This window comes from Vigna unguiculata, chromosome 8 (genome assembly GCF_037176805.1).
Source record: "Vigna unguiculata cultivar grain cowpea cultivar isolate G323 ecotype 2 chromosome 8, ASM3717680v1, whole genome shotgun sequence".
In the NCBI taxonomy this organism is placed as follows: domain Eukaryota; kingdom Viridiplantae; phylum Streptophyta; class Magnoliopsida; order Fabales; family Fabaceae; genus Vigna; species Vigna unguiculata.
Window position 1 is genome coordinate 34,997,741 of NC_140799.1, and position 24,618 is coordinate 35,022,358.

General features: G+C 29.1%; 1 protein-coding gene, 2 non-coding genes and 1 pseudogene across 5 annotated transcripts; 1 reads left to right on the top strand and 3 right to left on the bottom strand.

The window, feature by feature from the left end:
- Positions 1-24,618, top strand: part of LOC114195098 (putative LRR receptor-like serine/threonine-protein kinase At1g06840) — a 32,153-nt pseudogene that overhangs the window by 3,751 nt on the left and 3,784 nt on the right.
- Positions 465-11,068, bottom strand: LOC114194153 (disease resistance protein At4g27190-like). Of its 3 annotated transcripts, none has more exons than XR_014984291.1 (5): positions 10,819-11,067; positions 2,758-5,882; positions 1,481-2,273; positions 1,168-1,308; positions 465-768 (listed from the first exon to the last, which is right to left on the bottom strand). XR_014984291.1 is itself a non-coding variant. In XM_085666034.1 (4 exons), the coding sequence occupies exons 2-4, from the start codon at positions 5,863-5,865 to the stop codon at positions 758-760; spliced, it is 3,912 nt and encodes a 1,303-aa protein (XP_085522160.1). In that variant the 5' UTR covers positions 5,866-5,882; positions 10,819-11,068; the 3' UTR covers positions 465-757. The 3 variants fall into 3 exon arrangements, 1 of the variants encoding a protein (XP_085522160.1); XR_014984290.1 differs by having other exon boundaries at positions 1,163-1,308; XM_085666034.1 differs by lacking the exon at positions 1,168-1,308 and having other exon boundaries at positions 10,819-11,068.
- LOC146884438 (small nucleolar RNA snoR114) lies at positions 13,544-13,631 on the bottom strand. The gene has a single exon (XR_014984295.1). It is a non-coding gene; the product is annotated as a small nucleolar RNA snoR114 (small nucleolar RNA).
- TRNAG-GCC (transfer RNA glycine (anticodon GCC)) lies at positions 13,642-13,712 on the bottom strand. Its single transcript has one exon. It is a non-coding gene; the product is annotated as a tRNA-Gly (tRNA).

Sequence of the window (24,618 nt, forward strand, 5' to 3'; positions counted from 1 at the left end):
GGTTGGAGAAAATATCCTAAATACGATTACATGGATTGCATGTGATATTATTGTCTTACTACGAGAACTTGTGCAGTGATTTATCAAACAACAAGCTCAATGGAACAATCTCCTATCAAATTAAACAAGAGAATAAACACTCACAGATAAATATATACCGAGATACGACAGTGTGTATGGTAGCACAAGGAAAAAAGACTGTGAATTAGAAAAACCAGGTGTTATTGCAAGGACTAACAGATGGCATAAAAACAGAGGTAGCTAGAAGAAACAAAGTTATATTAAAAACATGTACTTAGAATGGATTATGTATGAGTAAAAAAACCCAATGAATTTTTCTAGATGTTATAATTGACGTGTATATTCTGTACCAAAGTATTTATTTCCTGCTTTTGTGCTTGGATTATAAAAATTGCGTCGTAAACTAAAGCCATAAAACAAAAATCTCAGCATATAAAGACAAGTTTGTGGGCTCCCCTGAACTAGGAGTTTGAGAGCATTTTGATGATATTGCATTAAAATTTATAAAATCATGAGTCACATATACAGGAAAAGAAAATATGAAAGTAAGTTTAATAACTTGATGGAGAATTACGTGTCTAAACTAAACAGCGTCACACGAGTCACACATGTTACATGAAAGATCAATTGATTTATTTAGATAGCTAGAAAAGTAGGGCTGAGTAGTGGAGAATTTAGCACCCCGTTTAACTTTATCGGCAACACATCACACTGTAAAATGCATCAACACATGGTCTCAAGTGTCACCTGAAAATAAAGAATTTCATTACATTTGCAGTTTTAGAGATTTGAAAAGCACAACAAGATGACAGAAAAGTCATCATATTATTTAAACAAACGCGTGAAAGTTGAAAGTGGTGAGAAGTAATTGAGGAGCATGTTCATGTTTATCTGGTGCAAGACTGTTAAACCTCTTTCTACACTTCTTTTGATGGGAAGGTGAAGTTCTTATAATGTTTTGAACAGGGGCTCAAAAGATTCAAAGTAATTTAAAATAAGGAAATAGAACATTATATAAAGTAAGGATGAAGACCATAAAGTGGTTTTCTTCGTTTAAAAAAATATCTTGCATTAATTTAAAATATGATGAAAAACTTGCATAGTTTTACTACACAGATGTAAGCAGCAAAGAAAATGTCACCTGACCAATTTATTGCAGCGCATGGAGATGAGTTGAGTGATACATTTTCCATATAACTAACTATTACTTCCTTTTTAAAATCAAGACCAGCTTGTATGTAGCCAATTTGTTTTTTTCGTGCTTAATTGTAGCATCTATTTACATATCTGATAAACAAAAAATAAATTTAATTAATACCACCCTTTGTGCCTGGTGACAAGATTTCATGATGGAGCAAAGTTTAACCAAAAACTTGTTAATAAAATAATGTTTCATTTAACCACATCATAATCCAAGGACATTGTAATTGTGTGTAGGAAAATGGCATGTGAATTTTACCTGGATGTAGATATAAACTTGGAGAATACTTGGGACATTCGGCTATGATTTGTTTAACATCTTCTTTTAACTTAAATCCGTGGTGAATCTCTTGGAAGTTTGGCAAAAACAAGAGTGTTATATCTTTCAAGTTGTGTAATAGTAGTTGTTTTCCATCCTTACCCATCTCTTCCAAACCATCATCATCAGCTTCGTGTTCAAAACCAAAAGCCTTGTGTAACTGAGAACAATTTTTTATTACCAGTTTTTTCACACTGGTAAAATGGCTAACTGAGAGATTATAAAAAATGTATTTCAACTTATGGCAGTGTTCAAGTGTAATGGAAGAGAGTGTTGGGAAGCAGAGTTGTTGGGTAGAAGATAGGGTTTTGAGTTGTTGCCCATCACCTAAATCAAATATTTGTTCCAATTCATCACAGGTACTTATATCCAGATATGTTAGCTGTGGTAAACTTGTAACAACGGTGGAGGAGAAGATGGTTATCAATTTTGGACATTCTTTCACCGTAATATACCGAAGGTTTTGGAAGCTTAGAAAAGCTGTGGGGCCTTTCCATATGAAGTTGAGCTCAGCTAGATTCAACAATTTTAGCCAAGTCATATCCAAGTTTAGGGGAAGCGGTTGTGTAGTGCCCCCTTCTTCTCCCATTTGGAATTTGAAGATACCTTTTATTCTAAGATCACTCAACCATAGGCTTCTAAATTTGAGGAAAACTTTGAGTTGGGGGTTAGACAATGGGTCATCCTCCAATTGCTTCAATGTGTTGCTAATCAACCATAGTATATCATTCTCCTGTGTATACACAACACAATTCATTGTTAATACGTTACACTTTATCATTCTACTTAACCAAGTTTATTTAACAAACACCTACTATGTGTTTTTGGTTTTTCATTGTTTTGATATAATTAACGTAGGAGTTAGAAGACTGCTCCCCAATGGGTCTGAATATAAATCATAAAAATATAATTAATTAAATAGATAAATACTTGTTTATTCCACGACATCAAAGACTATCCATTTCACATGATATTGATTAATTTATAAATATATTTTTCAACTCAAACTTAATAAGAATATAAATTATAATCTTGATAGTTATCAGGATAAAAGTAATGATGAAGGAAAACTACTCGATACGATTGTTATTCTTACTGCATTTAAACATTACCTGAGAAAATATACTGATTTCTAATCACATCTATTAAAAATGTTACTTCATGTTTAAAACTTACTATTTTTAATCAATTTAATGAAATAATAATTAATATATTACCGTTGGAGTTTTGTGTTGCTGGATATCTGAAACAGTCATCACCTTATGTATGGAAGAATTAGATAATTTTGGACATCCCTTGAAATATAAATCATTAAGACTTGGGAGATGTGCACGACAATATTCAGGCCAAATGTCAATTAAATTTGGTAAACTCCTCAACTCCATAGATTTCAAATTAGGCAAATTTCTTTCACTATTAGTGTGTTGGAAACTTGGGTACCCTGCAAGATTATGCTCCTTTTCACTGCCAAATACATACTTCAATTTTTCATTCCATTGAATCCTCACTCTTTCCAAACTTACTAGCCCTTCCACTAAAAACACAGAGAATATATACTCCAAATTGTGACATGAAGAAATTTTAAGAGTCCTTAATTTCTGGAGCGTCAAAGAAAAATGACTTTGAGTGCTCGGAAGAACATCATTCTCTTCTTCTATTATGTGTCTCAATGAATTGCATTCATCAATTTGTAGAACCTCTAACAGCTCTAGAGTTTGGACAACGGATGGCGTGAAGAGAGAAGTTAGCATTGGGCATTCTGATATTGTAAGGACCTTCAGATTGCATAGCTTTGACCTCATAGGAAAGGATACGCTGATCAATTTGTAACATCTTTCTATCTCGAGCTCTTGTAAATTTTTCAGAGAACATCGTGAAGAGGGATCACAAAACACCTCTCGAAGGTTATCTAAGCCTACCAAACTTAAGTAAACAAGGGTGGAGAACACAACTTCAGTTTGAAGCAAACCAAAACTGGTGTTGCTATTGATAGTGCTATCAATCAGACATTCTATCTTTGAACAATATTTGAGTGATAGAGCAATCAACTCATTCATGCCTTGCGGATCCATGGATGGGATTATATTTTTATAATCTCCCTCAAGGTTTCTCAAATTAAGGTACTCTGCTCTTATAAAGAGATCCTTGATTGGTGATGATATAAAATTCTGAGCGCCAACATCAAACCCATCTATTAATAAACTTCTAGATTGTGCATATTTTTTCATAATCATAAGATCACCACGACAAAAGTGATGCTTATGAGAAAAAAAATAACCGCTCATTATAACATACCTTTGTAATCTGGAGAAAGGGACATCATGTGGAAAGGCCTTTTCATATTCGATCAAACACAAATACAATTCCTCCAGCTGCAAACATTTCTTTACAACTTCATAAGCTTCAACATTTTTATTTTTCTTAATCACACATTTGTACAAATCCAAAAGCTTCAACTTCATTAATTCTACCATCCCAACAGGCAAATCATCAAAATAAGAGCCACGCAAGTCAAGAATCTCAAGTGCTTGCAGTCGTTCCACAAAAGATATGTCACCTAAATCATGACCCCTCAAGCATAGTGTTCGAATATTTTTTAATGACTTCAATGACTCTTGCAAAGGCAATGGACCTTTATTCCACTCGGCTAAATTTATGATTGCCAAGGTTTTAAGCTTTTCCAAGCTTTGAAGACACCCATCTAATACTTTTACACCACCACTCACATTAAAAGAAAGCAAGAGAATTTCAAGTATTTGACAATTTATTTTATAATTGAGAAGATGGTAACTATTCAAACCCCATACGACTATTGCTTTCATATCTTTCATGACTTCATCATCTGCCAACTCCTTTGGATCCACTTCAGTACGTGTGAAAATTGCTTGACCACTTTTAGACGCAATCCACAAGGCTACATCACGAACCAAATCATGCATCTTTACCCTTTTCTTTTCTTTTACATGCATTAACAAAAAGCAATTCTTGAGCATGTCAATAGCTTCATCCATCTCTCTCCTTGCATTCTCCATCGTTCCAAATCTCCCAATTCTATCAAATCCCCTTCCAAATCGAAATAAATCTTCCAAATCTATTTCACAATCCTCTGGAAACATAGAACACAACAATAATAAGGATTGTGCCAATGGGTTTGTCAAATTATTGTAACTTAATTCAAGACAAACATAAGGACTTGTAAAGCCTTTTGTAACATCTAGTGGCTTAGAATTTTCTAGCCTTGACAATGCTAACTCAAAATTAGCAATAGTTTTGTCTTTTAGCGTGCTTCCCACGGTCACAATTGCAATGGGCAATCCCTTACATTCATTAACAATTTTTCTTGCCACACCTTTCAAACCTTCTGAGGAGTCATCAGTTATGTTTGCATAATTTCTGAACAAAGTCCAAGCTTCCTCGTCACTCAGAAGATTAAGTTCAACTATACTTTGGCATTGCATAAAAGTGCATACTTCTCTAGTTCGAGTAGTTATGAATATGCAACAAGTCTTATTGCTTGCATCAAGTGGAATACCTAAAGCTTGGAAGTTTATTTTTTCCCATACATCATCCAAGATTACAAGAGTTGTACCTTTTCTTAATCTCTCTGATAGTCTCTGGGCTCTACCTATATCTGATTCTTCCATTAACTTGAATCCCAATTGATCAACAATCTGATCTTGGATGCTTCTGATATTTAGAGGTTGAGACACTGTTGCAAAGACAACCTTCTCAAAGATTCTCATCTCTTCAACTTTTTTACCCACTTCTTTTGCCAAAGTAGTTTTACCTGAACCACCTAATCCAACTAATCCGATCATGAAAACACTTTTGTTCTTTAATTCTTCAAGAAGCTTGTTGTAAGATGCTTCTGTAGAGTTGAACATAAAGAAATCATCAGAAGAATAGTACTTCATGCCTGGAAGTTCAGTAATCTTCGAAAATGGTTCAAACTTGCTATTACAAACGAGTTGAATCATTTCAGTTGTTTTTGTTTCTATTTCTTTTACAAGAGAATATTTACATTGCCTTCTGAAATAGCTCTTGCTCACACTCGATATTCTTTCTTCCAGCATTTTCACTTCTTCTAAGACTTTCTCAACATCTTTCACCCACTTCTCAACACTTGGTTCAACTTTTTCAGTCTTATTGATGGCTTCTTTAATTCGCTCCTTCACACTATCTCGAGTCAATTCCAATTGTTCTTTGGCAATTGGAAGTTTCAAAGCAAACTTGTTGAAACAACATAAGTATTGAGCATGATCTAAAATTGGAAACACTGCATATTCTGCAATCTTTGTTGCAATGGAAAGAAAAAAGTCCTCCATTTGAGTTGACACGGTTCCTAAACATGAATTAGATAATCACTCTGAGTTAACTACAAATAATATAATCTCATGTAATGTAGTAAGAGATTATACAATTACACTTGCAAATTGAATATCTTAATTTTAGCGATGTGCACATAGAACTGTTTGTCTTTTATCTATCTATCTATATATATATCTATATATATATATATATATATATATATATATATATATATATATATATATATATATATATATATATATATATATATATATATATATATATATATATATATATATATATATATAATTTGTACATGTACTTAGTAATTATGACAAAATATAAATTAATAAGCATGTCTTAATATCTAAAGACTTGCACAAACATGCTAAAAAATCAATAAAAAACTATGTACATTTTGACCTTTCAAAAGTAAGTAAAACATATATAAAAATACGTATATAATGACGTATTTATTATTTTCATATTTCATTACTGTAATTGCTTGTCTTCATTTTCCAAAAGAAATTAGAATTCTCAGCCTTTAAAATGTATTGAGAGAAATATTTTTTTATATATGATTTTATGATATTCTTTCATGTGATATGAAAAGGATTTAACTTGAAATTAAATATAACATAATGTTGATGCTATTAATGAAAGTAAATTAATTTAAATTTTAAAATTATTTTTCTCCCTAATAAATCATTAATTTTTATTTGCCTCAAAAACATATATTATATTTTCAACATAGATAATATTTTTGGGGAAAAAAATTAAATGAAAACTTTTAGAGTCAAAAAAGTTCTAGAAGGTTTTGATTAAAGACCAATTGTTTTTCTGGTAATTTATTATAGGGTAAAAATAATTTTAAACATAAATTTATATATGAAAAATATGAAATAATTAACACAATTTAAAACTAAATAAAAAAAGGTATATTTTATACACAGGTAAGTGGGGTGATTTTAAATATAATCTTAAAACTTTAAGTTATGTTTAAGAATATAAATTAAAATTTTAATTATTCATTATTTTTAAAACTCCATTTTCTAGTAAGGATTTTGGTTGATTAAATGAGTTTTTTTTTTTTTAAGTGTTAGCTAGTTATGAGAGATCTCAATTTTATTGTTGATATTGGAATTATTGTTGTTTTGTGGAATGTGTTATTTTGTTGAACTTGAATGTTATTTTTTTTAGCTTCAAAGAAATCATTCCTTTGTCTTTTTTGTTAGCTTCAAACCAATACAAAAGGATATCGTGTGTTTTCTTTTCATCATCGCACTTTGGAATGACAAAACGGATAACATGTTTATTTTGACTCGTGTGATGAGTTGACTAGTCAAAAGGTTCATGTTTATTTTGATTTGGTCCAGCTAAATTAAGTTGGGTTGGTGGATCGGCTCTCGAGTCCAACCCACTTTGTCAACCCTATTCTCACTCTCACTATCTCAAAAAACATTGTTTTTATGAATATTTTCCCATACCCATTTGTAAATATTGACATCACTACTTTCTTCTCATTTTCTCATCTTCCATTATTGTATGATACTAAACTTCCTTCCAATGCTTCACCTCCCCCTCCTCCTACCTTAATATCTATCGATGCTACCTCTCTTTCTAAACTTATGTATCAACACATATTTGACAGCCTTTCTCTTACCTTCAGGATTACCATAATTCTTTTACATCAATTGTTATCATCCTCTCATTATCATTTTCCCCCTTCATTTTGTTTTGTTTTATTGTCGCATCTTTCCATCTTATCATCATTTTATCATGCCTTAATCTTCCACCACCGAAATCATTTCCTACATTACGTTGAGGCTTCACGACATAATCTTGGATTAAAATTATCCAAATTGCCCTCTTCAAATGAATCACATTTACAATCTTACATCGTTACCACTTCACAAAACTACCATGTCACTAAGTATATAAAGTTATACAAATTTAATGGATCCATCAAGTTCCACAAAGTTGGTTTTGTTTTAAATGGTTATACGTAAAGTGAATGGGTAGGATTTTCTCGATACTTTATCACCTAAGCTCACCATGGTTCAATTGTTACTTTGCATTAATTGTGGTTAAACTCACCTAAAACTAAAATGATTTGTTGACTTTCCAAAACACTCTTGTATTTGGTGTCTTACTTAGACTATATACATTCATGCTACAATAAACATATTAAGTGAGAAGATAATATCTAATTTTATATTTTATAAAACTTGAAGTTAAATATTTTGAAATGTTCTCACAATAAAAAGTGCTAATTTTTAGTTTTTTCTTTCTCGTACTTAATCTCTTTCACAGTATTGTAAACTAATAAAAAAGTCCAAAACAGATTTTTATTCGTAATTAAATTGTTTCAAAATGCAACAATCAATTGAGTCGTATTTTTCATGTTGCTGCAAATTTTAGTAAAGGAAGCAATCCCTACTTAAGACATATAAATATATTAGTAAGTGAAAAAGAAAAAATGGTAAAAGAAAAGATGTTGTTTTTATTGCACAATTATGTAAAAAATTAGTGAATATTAAGTTTTTATGTGTCCATGGACTTTTTATTAAGCCTTCTTTCTTAATTTCATTGTCTAAAGCCTCTAAGGAAAGATTTTTTTTGTGTGAATGCATGTACATATGTAAAATATGCCGGTGGCTAGTATTAAAACCTTTGCTTAATTAATATTTTAATATTAATATTTTAGGGTTTAATCGAACATGATTCCTTAATTTATTTTATCCTCAATTTAGTTTCTAATTTATTTTAAAATATTAATGTGGTTTTTTTAATAAATCGTCATTAAGCCCGATCATATATCAAGTTAAACCCTCTTTTCCTCCTCATCTTGTCCGTCGACATAACTCCACCGTCACTTCGATGATATATGTTATACGGGAAAACATATTGTATTTTATTGATATATCCTATATATAGAACAAAATATAACAAATATCAAGTATACAATATTTAGAATATCCCACTCTTAATCTAAAATAATAATTAATTTTTAAAACTGAAACATATATTTAAAATTGAAATATTTTCCAAAAAATAATTTAAATAAAAAAGAAATTAAGTAATATTTTCAACACTCTTCATCCCTACCATCAGTCCAACAACAGCCACCACCTACCCTCGTCATCCATTCCCACTGTTAGCACCTACTGCAAGTGCAGAAAGGCACCACAATACTCCAAATCCACATGTGCTATCATCCTCTCCCCAATTTCACATGTCCAAAAGGTTCATGTTTTACCTCCACAATACTACTTCCATGTTCAATTGGGGTAACTTTACCATCTTCTCCAACATCATCACCAAGTTTCGTAATGCGAGGCTAAAACACCCACTAAACTACTATTAGGAATGAGAACCGGGTGGAAGGGATGAATTTCATTATCCCGCACTTGTCTTCAAAGAAACAAATTTATCTCCATACTCATATTGAAGGCATATAACACTTTTATTTTATCCCCTCCTTCGATGGGTATTGAATATGGTTATACACTCGTAGACATGTTTATATTCATTTTCTTTCCATTTCAATATTAATTAATTAATTTTTATTAAAAAATAAAAAATCACAGCAAATAAAACATGATATTATCATATATTTAATATTAAATAGATGTATTCTTATTTTTTTAATATAATTTATTTAGAAAGAAATTATAATTATATATATTGTAAAATGAAAATACAAAATAAAATCTTTTTGGAACCAAAATTGATAAAATTAGAAAATATCTTTTGAAAACTATAAAAAAACCAAAGTTTAAAAATATTTTAAATGTCTTTTTAATTCCTTTTCTTTAAATTCTAGTTAAATCTTCCGTAATAAAAATTTATAATACACTAACGAAATCGTAAAAAAAACAAATATTAAACCAATCAAAGTTGAAACTTAGCACAAATTTGTTGTCTTCTGAACTTCGTATTTGTTAGATGACAATAAACAACATTCATAGTACATTAATTTATTATATTATAATAAATAAAATATTTTTATACAATTTTAATGATAAAATTACAGTTATAAAATCATTTAGAAAATAAAAATAATTATATAAAATTTGATTAGAATAATTTTTTACATGATAAGAGTAAGTAAAAGATAAAAATATTAAAAAATGAGTAAAAATGATTGAATGACCATTTTAAAAACAATTTGATACATCATTCAATAAAATTGCACGAACCAAAAACAAATGTATAATTAAGAATATGAAAATTATCTTCAAAACCTAAGAAAAACTTTTCATATCTCAAAGTAGTCAAAGTGTTATAAGAATAATAAAAATTGTTTTAGAAAAATAAAAGTTTTTCAAATAAAACAAAGATTAAGGAACTAAAAATGATTAGTTTTTTATATTATCTACTGAACAAAAGGTTTACATAATTAAACATTTGAAATTATTGAAGGAAAGGTCTGCATAACAAATAAAAATATAAAAAAAATAAAAATATTCAAATACGATATTATTTTATTAACGATAACTAATAATACACTATTTGAAGAAGTTATCTTTACGTGAATGAATTTTATGAATATTAAACAAACCAAATAATTATTTATATATATTATGAAAAAATCGAATATTATTTATATTCAGATCCATGGACATAGATTTGTATTATGTAGTCACCATCACCATCCCTTCGACTTCAATACCTTCCAATTAGACAAAATAATCCATTTCCCAAATCCTGAATTTCCACACTCAATGGCTCGAAGAAGAAAGGAGCAAGAAGAAACATCGTTTTGGTTATGAGAGGGATAAACAGAAGACATAGAACGTCACAACAAGGGGAAGAAAAGGGGGAAGAGCGTGGTGGTGGTGGTGATTAATATAAAATAATTGAAGATTTGGAAAGTAATTTGATATCAATATCATTCACATCAATATAAAATAGAAGTGAGAAGATTAAAATCTAACCAAATTGAAGATTTGGATTGAGAAACTTACCTGGAGAGAAGATTTGTGCAGATACGATGCGAAGAAGAGGAAGAATTTAGGAGCAACCTTGCTGCGAAACAGATTATTGATCGGAAGGTGTGGAGTTGCAATTTTAGAGAATGAAAAAAACTGAAAAGGGATAAGATAGACATATAAGTAAGTAAGGTATATAATTGATAAAGATGCAACTTATTATTCCTTGATTTTTGTGGGGTTTATGAATAACAACACATTCTTTTTCCAATTCCGTTGTGTTTGTGGTGTCACCTCTGCACAAGTTACGAATATACAAGAAACGAGGACTAAATGTTTAATTACTTGAAATCATATTATTAAAACTTAGGTATTGACTATTAGCATCAAATAAAAAGAATAATTACATTCGAAAAAGATGTGAGGAGTGTGATAAACCCAACCACTACAGTGAACACAGTTTCGTCACAGCTTCTCTCAACTGGTGCTTTCAATGGTTCGGTTTATATGTTATGTATTTATACACAGTGTTCTAACTAATCACTAAAATCAAATAAGTCAGCATATTTAAAGAATTATCTCTCATTTTTCTTTTACTAACCCCTAAGCTTCCCTCTTTCTTTTATTATTTCCCAACATTCTATTTAATTCCATAACTCATTTTTAAAGTCTTCTTTTATTTAACCCCTCATTTCTCTTCTATAACCTCTTATAAATGTTTACCAATTTGGTATTTTACTAATCTTGACTCCAAAGTCTAACACCAATTTGCTGATTTTGTTGAGAAATTGAATAAGAGTCCTGAAATGGGATAACTTTACCATCTTCTCCAACCCCATCCCCAAGTTCCACAATGCGAGACTATAACATCACTAAATCACTATTAGGGATGACATTGGAGTGGAAGGGATTAGGTTCATTATCTCATACTCATCTTCAAATAAACAAATTTATCTTCATACTCATACCCAAGGACATAATATTTTTATCTCTTTCCCTTCCCAATGGGTAATGGATATGGATATACGCTAATATCTACTAATCTTTCTACCTGTGCATCCCACAGGATTTATTTTAATACAATTTTATTGGTTTTAAATTAATCTAAGTTTTAAATATTATTAAAAAATAAAGTTACTAATAATAAAAATAATAAAAGTTATTATTGATGATTGTTATACAATTATATGTATTGTATTTAATAAATTCAAAATATATTGTAAAAGAAATAACTCTTTAAAAACATATGATGAATTTTGTATATCATCATTTGTAAAGAAATTGAAGTTCATTTTTGGTAATGTGTAATTCGAATAAGAGAACAACATCATTAGTAAGATATGCATTTATAATCATTATAGTTAATTTCAGATAATAGATATATCATTGAATAATGAAATAAGTTTGAAAAAGACCAATAAATAAGGACTGACATACCTATAGTTTCGTCTTTGTTAAAAACTTTCGAAAGTGTTTTTGTAGACAATATTTTTAGTTGTATTGGTCACGTTTCCATCTTCATCTAAAATAAGTATTAAAGTAGATAATATGTGACACGGATAGACACGGCTATTAACCTCAATCTAAAAAAAAATAACTAAATTGAACCATTTTAAAAAATATCAATCGAAACAAACAAAATAAAAGGTGATAATTAAACCAATCAAACAAATACGGGATATAGGAGTTTTTTATATTTAGATACACTTAGTTTAAAAGTCGGAACTTTGTGACCACCAAAAACATCTAGTATGATATAATATAATATAATATAAAGTTAATTATATTTTTTGTCGCTTAACTTTTCGATAAAAATTGATATTTATTGCTCCTTAAAATTTTTACGTCTAAATATAGAAATACTTAGTCTTTTTAATTAGATTTGGTTAAATATTAAAAATTTTGAATACAATAATAATAAAAAATATTTTTTAGCCGTGAATTATTTTTTTTTCCTCTTTTCCTTTTCTCTTTTCCTCTTTCATCTTTCATCATCGTAGGTGTTATCTTTGCTTTCTTTTGCTCTAATATTTTTTTTTTTTCTGTTGTTTTTCTTCTACAATTTGCAACAAGGTTTTTCTTCATTTCTTCATTTCATTTTATTTGTGCTTTTACTTTTTCCAAAATTGGGTTTGAATGAAACGAATGATTTTTCCTAATTGAATCTAATACGCGTGTTTAAATTGACAATATCACCGGCCACCGTAGTGTACCGTGAACTTCAATTGGTATGAGTTTGAGATTTCAATTGGTATTTATAAGACAGTGATCAAAATCTTACATGAACTCTAATTTTCATCTCTCAAAGATACACACTGTTTAGAAAATATAGTTGAATAAATCTGAAAATGATAAACAGAGTTATATTAAAACATGTACTTAGAATGGATTGAATTCTTTGACATGTTATAATTGATGTGTATACTCTAACATCATAAAATGTAAGCTTTCTAAATTGGTTGAATTGAATGTGTTGGTAATCAAGCATAGTATTTCTTTCTCATGCATAAAATGTAAGCTTTCTAAATTGGTAAGATGTAGAATTGATAAAGATGGAACTCATTCTTTAATTTTTGTGGGGCTTTATCAACAACAATAAACTAAATTCTTTTTCAATTTTTCTGTGCCACCTCTTCAAGTTAGGAATATAGGAGAAAATAATATTTGATTACTTAAAACCATATTATTAATTAATAATTCCAACTTAGGTCGTTATTAGCATCAAATAAAAAGAATAATCACAGAAAAAAACAAAAAGAGAGAGCTCAGATGTGTCCCAGTTCGTCTGAAAGGTCAGAGAAGAGTGATAGGCTCTAACCATCACAGTGGACACAGTTTCATCATAGCAAACCCACAGACTGCACCAGCCGGGAATCGAACCCGGGTCTGTACCGTGGCAGGGTACTATTCTACCACTAGACCACTGGTGCATTTTTTCTTATTGATCTTTCTCTTAATACTAGAAAGTGGATCTTATTATAACTTGGTTTGAATTGAACAGGTTCAACATTTGTGAAAAAAGCTCCTCGGATATTGGATTAAATTATGTTCACTGTATTTCAAAATTTAAAACTCAAAATAAGAGAAATGAAAATGAGACAGAATACAAATAATTTTAAATTATGATTTTTTGGTTAAATATTAACAAAGTTATAACTTATTCCTTTTAAAATATATAAAAAAAACATTTCATTATAATTTATTTTAAATTTTCTAAAAAAATATGTAAATCACTCCGTAAAATTCATGATCCAAGCATAATCTTAACTAATTAGATGAGTAACCAATTATGTATAATTTATTTTTTGTGTAAGTTATAAACTTTTTAACATTTGAATTTGAATTTTCAATTCATACAATAGTTAACTTATAAAATAATTAACTTTAAAAAAAATATTTATACACACATTGCAACATCCAAAATTTTCTAAACTTTCTATTATTTATAATTTTAACCGTTGAGTTTTGTGACAACTCCATTTGTAAAAGCAAATGCAAATTCTAGATCACAAATCAGATAGAAATATATAGGTCTATATAAGATTCTACCGAGAACATTTTTATATTTATCATAAAGTAAATCTTTATAAGGGTTAAATATGTTTTTGATCCCTAAACTTTCAGTGAATTTTGGAATTAGTTCATTTCGAAACTTTAGACCAATTTAGTCTTTCATCTTTTGAAATATGTGGATTTAGTCCTTTTAATCAAATTTTGTTAAATTTATTTGATGTTTCGTACACATTTCAAGATTGTATTTGAGTTGTTTATACTATTTGACACATTTTTGCTTTAATGTTAAGTCAAATACTATTATGAAACATGCTTAAAATGTCAAATAAACTTCACAAAATTTGATTAAAAAGACTAAATCCATGTATTTTGAAAGATGAAAGACCAAATTGGTTCAAAGTTTTGAAATTGACTAATTCCAAAATTCACTGAAAGTTAAGGGACCAAAAACATATTTAATACTTATTATAATTATATTGTTTAATAAAATATCTTTTTATAAACATCTTAACCTATGATGCATGGATACGATACATATCTGACACGTCGATATATTTATTTTGAAAATAATAGGGTACGATACGTGATAGATACACGATATATGAATATTGAAAAATGTACAATAATTCTTAAAAACATAATAAATGTATGATTGTTATTGTGTAAATCCAAATTAAAACTATATGTTGTTAAGACTTTGGCAAGTGTACCAAGTCGCGCAAGTAGTAACCGGTAAGACCGGGATATCGTTTCCCAAGAGACTCGTGTATACTAAATATTTGCGTAATTAGTGACTAATTTAAACTAATGAATAAATTCATAATTTGGTTCTTTGTATGAAATTAAATTTTGCATAAATAATTAAAATTGAACTTTGGAAGTTAAAGGCACTTAGTGAATGAAAAAGATTAGAAATGAAATGAGTTGATATTGTCGGGGTAAGAATTCACCAACTATGCTCTCATGCAACTACAATTTAACATCCTCTTCATTAATATGCTAATGTCAACCCACAATTTTACTCAAACCCTAATTCCTTAATGAATTGAGCCTAAATTTCCCTATTAAAAGTCAATTCCTTGAACTCTTAATAAGCAAATTTTGCTTTATGCACTAAGGTTTAAGACAACCAATGGGTCAAGCCCCATTCCTAGGTACAAGCTCCATTGAGTTTTCTTATTTCAAATATAGGTTTCAAAAGATATTTCCACACCCAATGAACCAAAAATCATGCAATAGATGGCTAAATCAATACAAGCATTAAGTGAAGAAATAAGAAGACTAGCAATTAATGAAAGAGTCATATATATAATCAAAACATTTGCATTTACATAAGAGTTTCGTGGCTACATCTAACCCCAACAAAAATGGGTTTAGCTCTCCATTGTCATGGATAGCTCAAACTTGCAAATGAAAGAGATGGAAGAGAAAGAGATACAAAGAGGAAGATGGAGTTGTTCCCACAAGCCCTAGCACTCCTCCAAGCTCTCAAAATACGTTCTTCGTGCCTCGAAAATGCCAAAGATCCGTTTCCCCTCGCGAAAACAGAAGAAAAAGAGCCAACTTGCCACATCAGCGAACACTGGCGCTTGACGGAAGGGTCTCACCGCCAGGCGCTATTGAGCAAACAGGGGGCAAAACTAACAGCTACCGCCGGGCGGTGTCCAGTTACCGCCAGGCGGTTCGTAACAGGGGCGCCTGGCTGGCGCTTGACTGGCGGTTTGTTTCGCCTGGCGCTTGCTTCGTGTCGCCAGACGCTTGCTTCGTGTCGCCAGGCGCTCTTCCTATTGACATTTTTCTTCTTCTCCTTGCTATTCCGGGTCACTCATTAGTCTAGATTTTTGGAACAAAGCTTCTCATCTACAAAAAGGACACAAAAAATGGGGATTAGTGGTATATTTAGATAAATATAACCCAAAATGTATTTATTTACAAAAGTAAGGTAAAATTGAGGATTAAGTAGGTTAAAAGCTTTGGAAGAGATGATTTTGCTAATGAAATATAGCTTGGATAATGGTAAAAATTAACATTATCATATGTACTAAAGTTGTCAACATAAAAAAATAAAAATCATTGTCATTGTAAAAATACCACAATAAGAAAGTTTCAAATAATGACCAATTTTAGTTACAAAAAATATGTTAGAGACCAATTTTCTAATTAGAGATTAATTATTTTAATAGTCAAAATCTTGATAGCTAATGTTAAAGACCAATTTAGAAATCAATTCATAATAAAAACTATTTTAATTATCAATTTAGACACCAATTATAATTTTTTTGAACTATTTTAGTTGCAAATAATTTATAGTTTTTAAATTGGTACATAAAATGGTCACTATATAATGATTAATTATTTTATTTCACTAAAATGTGTCATTATTCAAAGATTTTCTTGTATTGTACTATGACTTTATAAATTAGATATTTCACTACTTCACTAAGTATCGATAAAGTATCCTAAAGTATCAGACACAAACACGTGTCAGACAGGGATACGTGATCCAAGTTGAAGTATTAGTACATTATAGATCTTAACTATAAGGTTGATCTTTGTTTCCATAATAAAGACAAGGTCTGGCCTAAATAAGTCATTTCAAGTCGAACTGAGTTTGTTAAGTCTAAGGTCAGATAACTTAGACTCAATCGAATCAAGCCAAGTCGGCTTGGACGAATTAAATTGGTTAAAATACCTTTTTGGTTTCAATTTTCGTCAAGTTTTGTTAAATAAGTCTTTTGTTTTTTAGCTCAAATAGGTCTTAATTCTCATCAATTTTGTTCAATTGGGTTCTTTTTTTACTAACAATGTTAAAATCATTAATGGCCATGAACAGTGACTGCCATGTGTGTCACTTCGTGGTTTTTTTTTTAATTCTTTTTAATTGTTAATGTGTCAACCCAACAACATGTCATGTGTCAAAGTCAATGTTCTATATTCAATTTGGTCCCTATATTTTTTATTTTTGTTCAATTTAGTCCCAATTTTATTTAAAATTGACCAATTTGGTCCCTATCGAAGATGTGAACAAATTTAATTTCTATATAAAAGTTATAATGATGTGAATTTTAATATATTATATAAAAATATTTAATAAAAAATGTAAATTTTAATATAAAAATTAAATTTGGTTTCAATTTGGAGATGGACCAAATTGAATCATGTTAACAAAAATTGGGACTAAAGTGAATAAAAATAACAAATATAGGGACCAAATTGAATATAGAACATTGACTTTGATACGTGGCACGCTATTGAGTTGACACGTGGACAATTAAAAAAATAAAAAAAAACTAAAATAAATAAAAAAACCACACGGCAGTCATTGTTCATGACCGTTAATGATTTAAACGGTGTTAGATAAAAAGACCCAATTGAACAAAATTGACGAAAATTGGTACCTATTTGAACACAAAAACAAAATTAGGACTTATTTGACAAAACTTGACGAAAATTGGGATCAAAAAGGTATTTTAGCCAATTAAATTTAGTCGAGTTGTCTTAGACAAAGGTTGAGATGAGTTGACTCGACCAAAGCTCGAATCAATTTAAGTAAAGGAAAGTCCACATTCAATATAGTGGGAAGGTCCACATTCAATCGAGTTGAGCTATACCAAGTTAATCCTAAATTGATCAAGACCAAGGCAGTCTTAACCCCAATCAAGACCAAGTCAAGTTGAGTTTATCTGAGTCTACCTAGGTCAAGTAGAGTTAAGTGAACCAAAACAAGTTGAGTTGCCCAAAGCGAGTCAAGTTGGTTTAGGCCTAGGCTCGATCCCACCTCAAGTCGAGTTGGGGTAGGTCAACATTCATCTAAGTCAAGGATGACTTATGTTTTTCCTGAGGTGGGCTAGGCTCATATGGGTCCTAGCCTGATCAAGCACTAATGCATTTTTGGCATTTTAAATCGACTTATATACCTCGGGTCTGTAAAACCAACTCATGTTTTGGCATTTTTGGAATTGTTGTAGTTACACAACATGGTGGCATTTATTCGGTAGTTGTAATGTGCACCTAGTTGGTAGTGCTAGTAATTGGTAGTGCACCTAATTGGCACCTAATCACAATTTAAGAATCCCTAGAGTACAAATTAATGAAATATTAGCTATAAGTTAAAAATAAGTCAAAGCACTACATACATTTATATAATTATCTTTTCATCATTATTACATTAACTACTTGGTGAATATAATATAAATATGATAACATCTTATCTTATTAGAGAACATATTCCTTTATTTACATTTTTTAAAAGGATATTTGAGTTATAATATTGAAGAAAAAGAATTATACAAATAAAATATATTTTTATAAAATTTAACCAAAATCAAAAGGGCACCTTTTTATACCTTATATGAATATGCTTCAGTTCAGTAACCGAAGCTGAAGATTTAAAATAATCGCTACTAAAACTCTTTTCTGCATTAATGAAGATCAGGTTTGCCTTAGGAGTGTATGAAACTTCTTCTAAATTATAAAAGCGTTACCTTGCATGCAATGCTTTCAAAAATATTTTTTTTTTTCATAAATTAGGTGAGGCTAGTGATGCAAACTTCTGAACTAGTTCCTCTTTATAACATCACCCATTGTGCTAAAAATATTCATACGTATTTCTTGGGACATCAAATAAAATAATTACCAAATACTCAATTGGTTAAAAACATTGTAGTTGTAAGTGATTTCATTAAGAAAAGACTTTATTCTTGAGCTATGAGAGCTAATTTTCCACAATACCTCTTGTTCATTTAAAATGTTGGATTGGATTTTTCTAGTTTAAACTAAATCAAGTTTGAAGCTAGTTAATAACTTCATGGATATAGTCAAACATAGAATATATATTTAATATAGATTTGTCTCAATCTTAAATATAATAATTATCAAGTGGATAATTGGATATATTATTTAAAATAAATATTCGCCAACTTGAAGTAGGTTACTTCGTTTAAAATGAACATTTTCTAACGAGAATGTATATTAATGTAAGAGATAAATATATTATGCTCAGTCTCTAAAAATATTAACTCTATATGGGGTAATTTTTTTAAAAGGGTATTCATATAAATTCTAGTTTAGTTTGATATATAGTTGCTGAGCTTTTAAACAAAAGAATTAGAAGAAAAAAAATTGATGAATGTCTCTAACTGGTTTTGTTGATAGCAGGGCAAGAAAAACACTGTTCTGAGTTATAAGCGTTGGGATGTATCTCTCAAAGGGTTTTGTTCTGCTGTTCTTGTCTTTCTACTGCTATTTTCTTTTTGCTACTGCTTTCATCACTCACTGATCTCACCGAAGGTATACCTTTTTATTTTTTCTGTTTTTCAAAGTTTGTATTCTATAGTAGCATCTCTTTAATGATTCATTAGCTTTTCTGGAACTGAAATATGCCAAAAGAATTATAATCTCTTTTAGTTCGATTTAGCTTGATATTTTTATTTTGTTTAATTTGGTTTAATTTTTGTTAAAATAGAACAATTTTGTCCATTCTAAATTAAAATCTAATTTAATTTTTATATAAATTTTATAAAATATTAATATTTTTATTAATTATTTTTAAAATTTAATTATAAATTATTAAATTTAAATATAAATTTAATATTTTAAAATTAAATTATTAAATAAAATATAATTATTATAATATTATTATAATACAATTATAAATATTTTCTTCTAATAATTATACTTTAAATATACTAAAATTTATAAAATTAACATTTAAAAATATTATAAATATTTTAGAGATATTAAATTTATGTTTTACTTAATATTTAAAAATATTAAAAATATTTTAGAAATTTTAAATTTATAATTTACTTGACATCTAAAAATATTAGAAATATTTTAGAAATATCAAATTTATGTTTCACTAATAATTATATTCTATTTAATAATTGAATATAATTAAATATAATTATTTAATTTATAACTAATTGTAATTATTTATAATTGAATTTTAGAAATAGTTAATAAAAAATGTCAATTTTAATAAAAATATTAGTATAACATTTATATAAAAATTAAATTTGAATTTAATTCGAAAAGGATAAAATTGTTACATTTTAATAAAAATTGGGACTAAACTGATCAAAGATAATGAATATAGGGATTAAATTGAAACAACCACGAACTAGCACGTGAGAATGATATTGACATGTGACACCATGTTGATTTGACACGTAATTTTTTTTTTAAATTAAAAAAATTTAAAAAAGTTTAAAAAATTAAAAATAAAAATAAGAAAAACGACGAACTGACCCGTGATATGCACATACTACAGGAAAATCTTAATTAATGACCAATTCCAGTAACAAAAAGTAATTGGTCACTGTAGTGACCAATTTATATTTTCAACAAATTATAACTGGTTTCTAAATTAGAAATTAAAATAGTTTTTATTATAATCTGGTATGTACATACCAAGATTTTGACTACCAATATAATTGACTTCTACATTAGTTTCTAATTAGAAAATTGGTTACTAAATTGATCTCTAAACATATTTTTTGTCATAAAATTTGTCATTATTTAATAGTTTTCTTATATTTATCGACTTTAAATATTTGAACATGGTAAGAAAAATGACTAAATTAATAAAAATTAGAACTAATTTAATATTAAAACTAAATGATGATCAAATTGAATAAACAAACGTGACAAAAATAGGGACGGTAAAAATATTTAAGTCATTGTTTTTCTTTTTTTCTTTGCTTCAACTATTCATAGCAACAAATTCTTTCAATAAAATTATTTTATTTTTTTAACAACATTCTTTTATGATTTTTAATAACATTCTTTTATGAATTTTATCAAATTTTAATTAAGTGAAATAAAAATGTAATTAGAGGTTTGATTTGATTTTTTATTAAAAGCCAAACTATAATATCTCTTACATTAATGATTTTTTCTTTTTACGAAAATACTCTTAATTATGAATTATTTATCGCAAATAGTATGCTTTTTGAGAGTCTAACTTAACTTTATCTTTTGTAAAAAAAATTGAGAGAGATTAAAAGAACTAAAATTAGTAAAACCATTTAGAAAGTAATATAAAATTGAAACAATATACATTAGTTGAAAGATTAAATTAACAAAAATATTTTAAAAATGAAATTTACTTAGATACTGTGATTTCATCATTCTTTTATTTTGAACTTGAAAGAATATTAATGTTACCACTTTAGATGGACTAAAACTTTCACCCCTGCATACAAGTTTAATAAAGAGTAAGTACGATAAGACTTTCCCCAAGTAGATTTTTACTTCTGAAATTAATTCAAAATTATTTAAAATTAGAATTTAAAACAAGAAATGCTAAGAAAGACAGGTGTAATTTTTTAAGAGTAGAGTAATTTTCTGATGATGTTTAATATGTAGGAGTGAACAATGTGTAATGTGTTTTCACAGGTTTCCATTGAAAATATATGATTTCATTTGAACTATGTTGCAGTTGACGCATTAAGACTGATAAGGGGAAGTTTGATTGATATTAATGGAAATTTGAGCAACTGGGATGATGGAAATCAATTAACAGGTGAGTTACCAGAAGAGCTTGGCTTTCTGCCAAAACTGAATCGATTGCAAATAGATCAGAACAATATCACAGGACCTATACCTTTATCATTTGCAAAACTGAACACCACTCAACATTTGTAAGGTCCTTTACAATGATATTCACTTTACAAGCCTGAAGATTCTGTATGATTTATTATCTGTTAGACGGTGTATGCATGTCTTTAAGCTCATCTGGTTTCGTTTTGTTTTGGATGAACAAGAAACATGTTCTTCGTAAAGTTGATCACATTTCAGTTTGTTTCCCGTTGGTTTGAATCTCTGTTGATTTCACTCCTATGTGCAAAGGGAAAATTTATGTTATGCTATTCCTTGCCATCCATAAACAATTTAGCCATTGGTCATTTTCGTGAAGTGGTAAGGAGAATTGTTTTACTTAGAGCAACAATATGCAATTCTTACCAAATGATCTCGTATGTGGAATGAACCATATTTCAGTCCTTGAACGTGCATAGTGCTGTCACATTAGTCCCTACGACTAAAGAAATTCTAATAAGCCCTTGAAAGTTCATTTGTCAATTCTATTAGTTAAAAATTGTGTAACTTGATAATCTTAACATATAGTAAGCTCTTAGGCTCTTAGATGAAACAATTGAAAATTTCAAGGACTTATTTAGGTTTTGATGAAGGTGGCATATAGCATGATTTGTACCATAGCGATAGATTTAATACTAGAAAGTTGCCATTAATGTCATTATAAAAGTTTTAGATTCTTTTAATTTTTGTTGCGTTTACCGTATGAACTGAATTAATAAGTATTCCATATATTTAAAGTATTTCACAGATCTTCTTGTTCTTGCAGTCAACTTGATAACAACAACTTTGGTGGAAATAGCATCCCAGGTTCATATGCAAACATGTCAACATTGATAAAACTGTAAGTTCATTTTTTATCCTTGTTAAGTATGTTAACACTGCAAAGGACCTAAGGAGCTGGGAATCTTTGTGATCTCATGTACACAAAGGAATTTCAGTTAAACATTTGCAATGAATTTAAGTATAAAGGTCCAACATTTTTTTTTAAAATTATGGATATTGTTTAGTGGAAAAATGATAGTTAGAAAGTCGATTAACTGGTTGAATACTGAATACGAAAAGGAATGTCATACACATACATGTAGTTTTTTTAATCAACTACCAAATATGATATTTTTTATCTTGTTTTCTTCGTCTTGACACATTCAATATGAAAATGTTAGGGTATATGAGAGTGAATGTTAGGATATACAGTCAATCAGTCCCTCAGTTAGAAGGGGAAATCCTTCTGTGAAATTTGATCCTGGTTATAAATGGGAGGAGATTATGTTCCAGGGATTCATTCTACGAAATTTGATAGTCTCCGAGTAAAAGGAGAAATGCTTTGTGAAGGGAAAACCCTTAATTGGAGGAGAGACTTGTCTCCATTGTTCTGAATTTTTTTCTCTAAACTCTGTTTTTTGTTTTCTAACAATATCACTCACAGTGATGCTCTGCTACTCTACTATTGCATTTATCTGAATCCAAATTGAACACAACATTATGAAACCATTATGTTTTCCGCTTGCATCACTTAATAAAATTTGTTGTCAGAAATGTACAAAGTGTAAGGTTGATTATATGTTGTTATTGGTTACTTGGTTTTATCAGGAGTCTTAGGAACTGCAACTTGCAAGGACCAATTCCTGATTTGAGCACGATACCACAACTTACTTATGTGTAAGTTTTATCATTTGCATTAAACTCAGTTTATACATTGATTTTTAGGATTCTAAAGAGAAGTGTATGTACCTGACATAATGATGTACTTGTTCAAAAGACAGTACATCTAAGACTCTAACGGTTTCTACTAATTGTTGTTTGTGTATATTCCAGTGACCTCAGTTTGAATCAGTTGAATGAATCAATTCCAACTAATAAGCTTTCAGACAATATCACAACCATGTAAGAACCTCTATTGCTTAAATAACTTACAAATCTTCAAAATATGGATATTCCTCCGTTCACCATTTGGTGTGACAATCTTCAAAATATGATTATAATGATTTCATATTATTTTACTGTTTGACCTTTGAAGTTGTCAGCAGTGATTTGTCAAACAATAATCTTATTGGAACTATTCCATCCTACTTTTCTAGTCTTTCACGTCTCAAAAGCTGTAAGTTGTCTTCTTCTTTTTGATCCTCATCCTTTCTTCTACAACAAACAGCCTTGAATGGCATAACCAAACGTTGTAAACTGTTTGAGTTTATATATATCACCTTACTTCACAACATATTTTGATGTATTCCAAATTAGTTAATATATGTTTTTGATTTCTAATTATGTAAAAATTGTTGTAAAATCAATGATTAATGAACACGTGTCTTTCTCTGACAGGTCAATTGCAAACAATTCATTGAACGGAAGTGTTCCTTCTACCATTTGGCAGGAAAGGATTTTAAATGGATCAGAAATGCTAAGCTTGTAAGACATGAAATAATAATTGGGCAACTTTCCTGTTATACCTGTACTTAGAAGCATGTTTATGTGTGTCCTTTTTCCTTTTCATTTTGATGTTCTTCTCATATTTCAGGGACATGCAAAATAATCAACTTACAAGCATATCAGGCAGTACAAATCTTCCTCCAAATGTCACCCTCTGGTATGCTTCTAGATTTACTATTTTTCAGTTACACTAATGTCATTATGGTAGTGGAGACATGAAAATTGTTGAGTTTTCTATGCAAATTAAAATTAAAATTAATAATGTAATTAGTATTCTTATGATAAAGGTCAAAACTT

Excerpts from the sequence above, each read along its gene's own strand:
- LOC114194153 (XM_085666034.1), bottom strand. The coding sequence starts at position 5,865 with ATGGAGGACTTTTTTCTTTCCATTGCAACAAAGATTGCAGAATATGCA. Across the intron at positions 2,274-2,757 it reads AGCAACACAAAACTCCAACG|GAGAATGATATACTATGGTT; the intron begins GTAATATATTAA and ends GTGTATACACAG.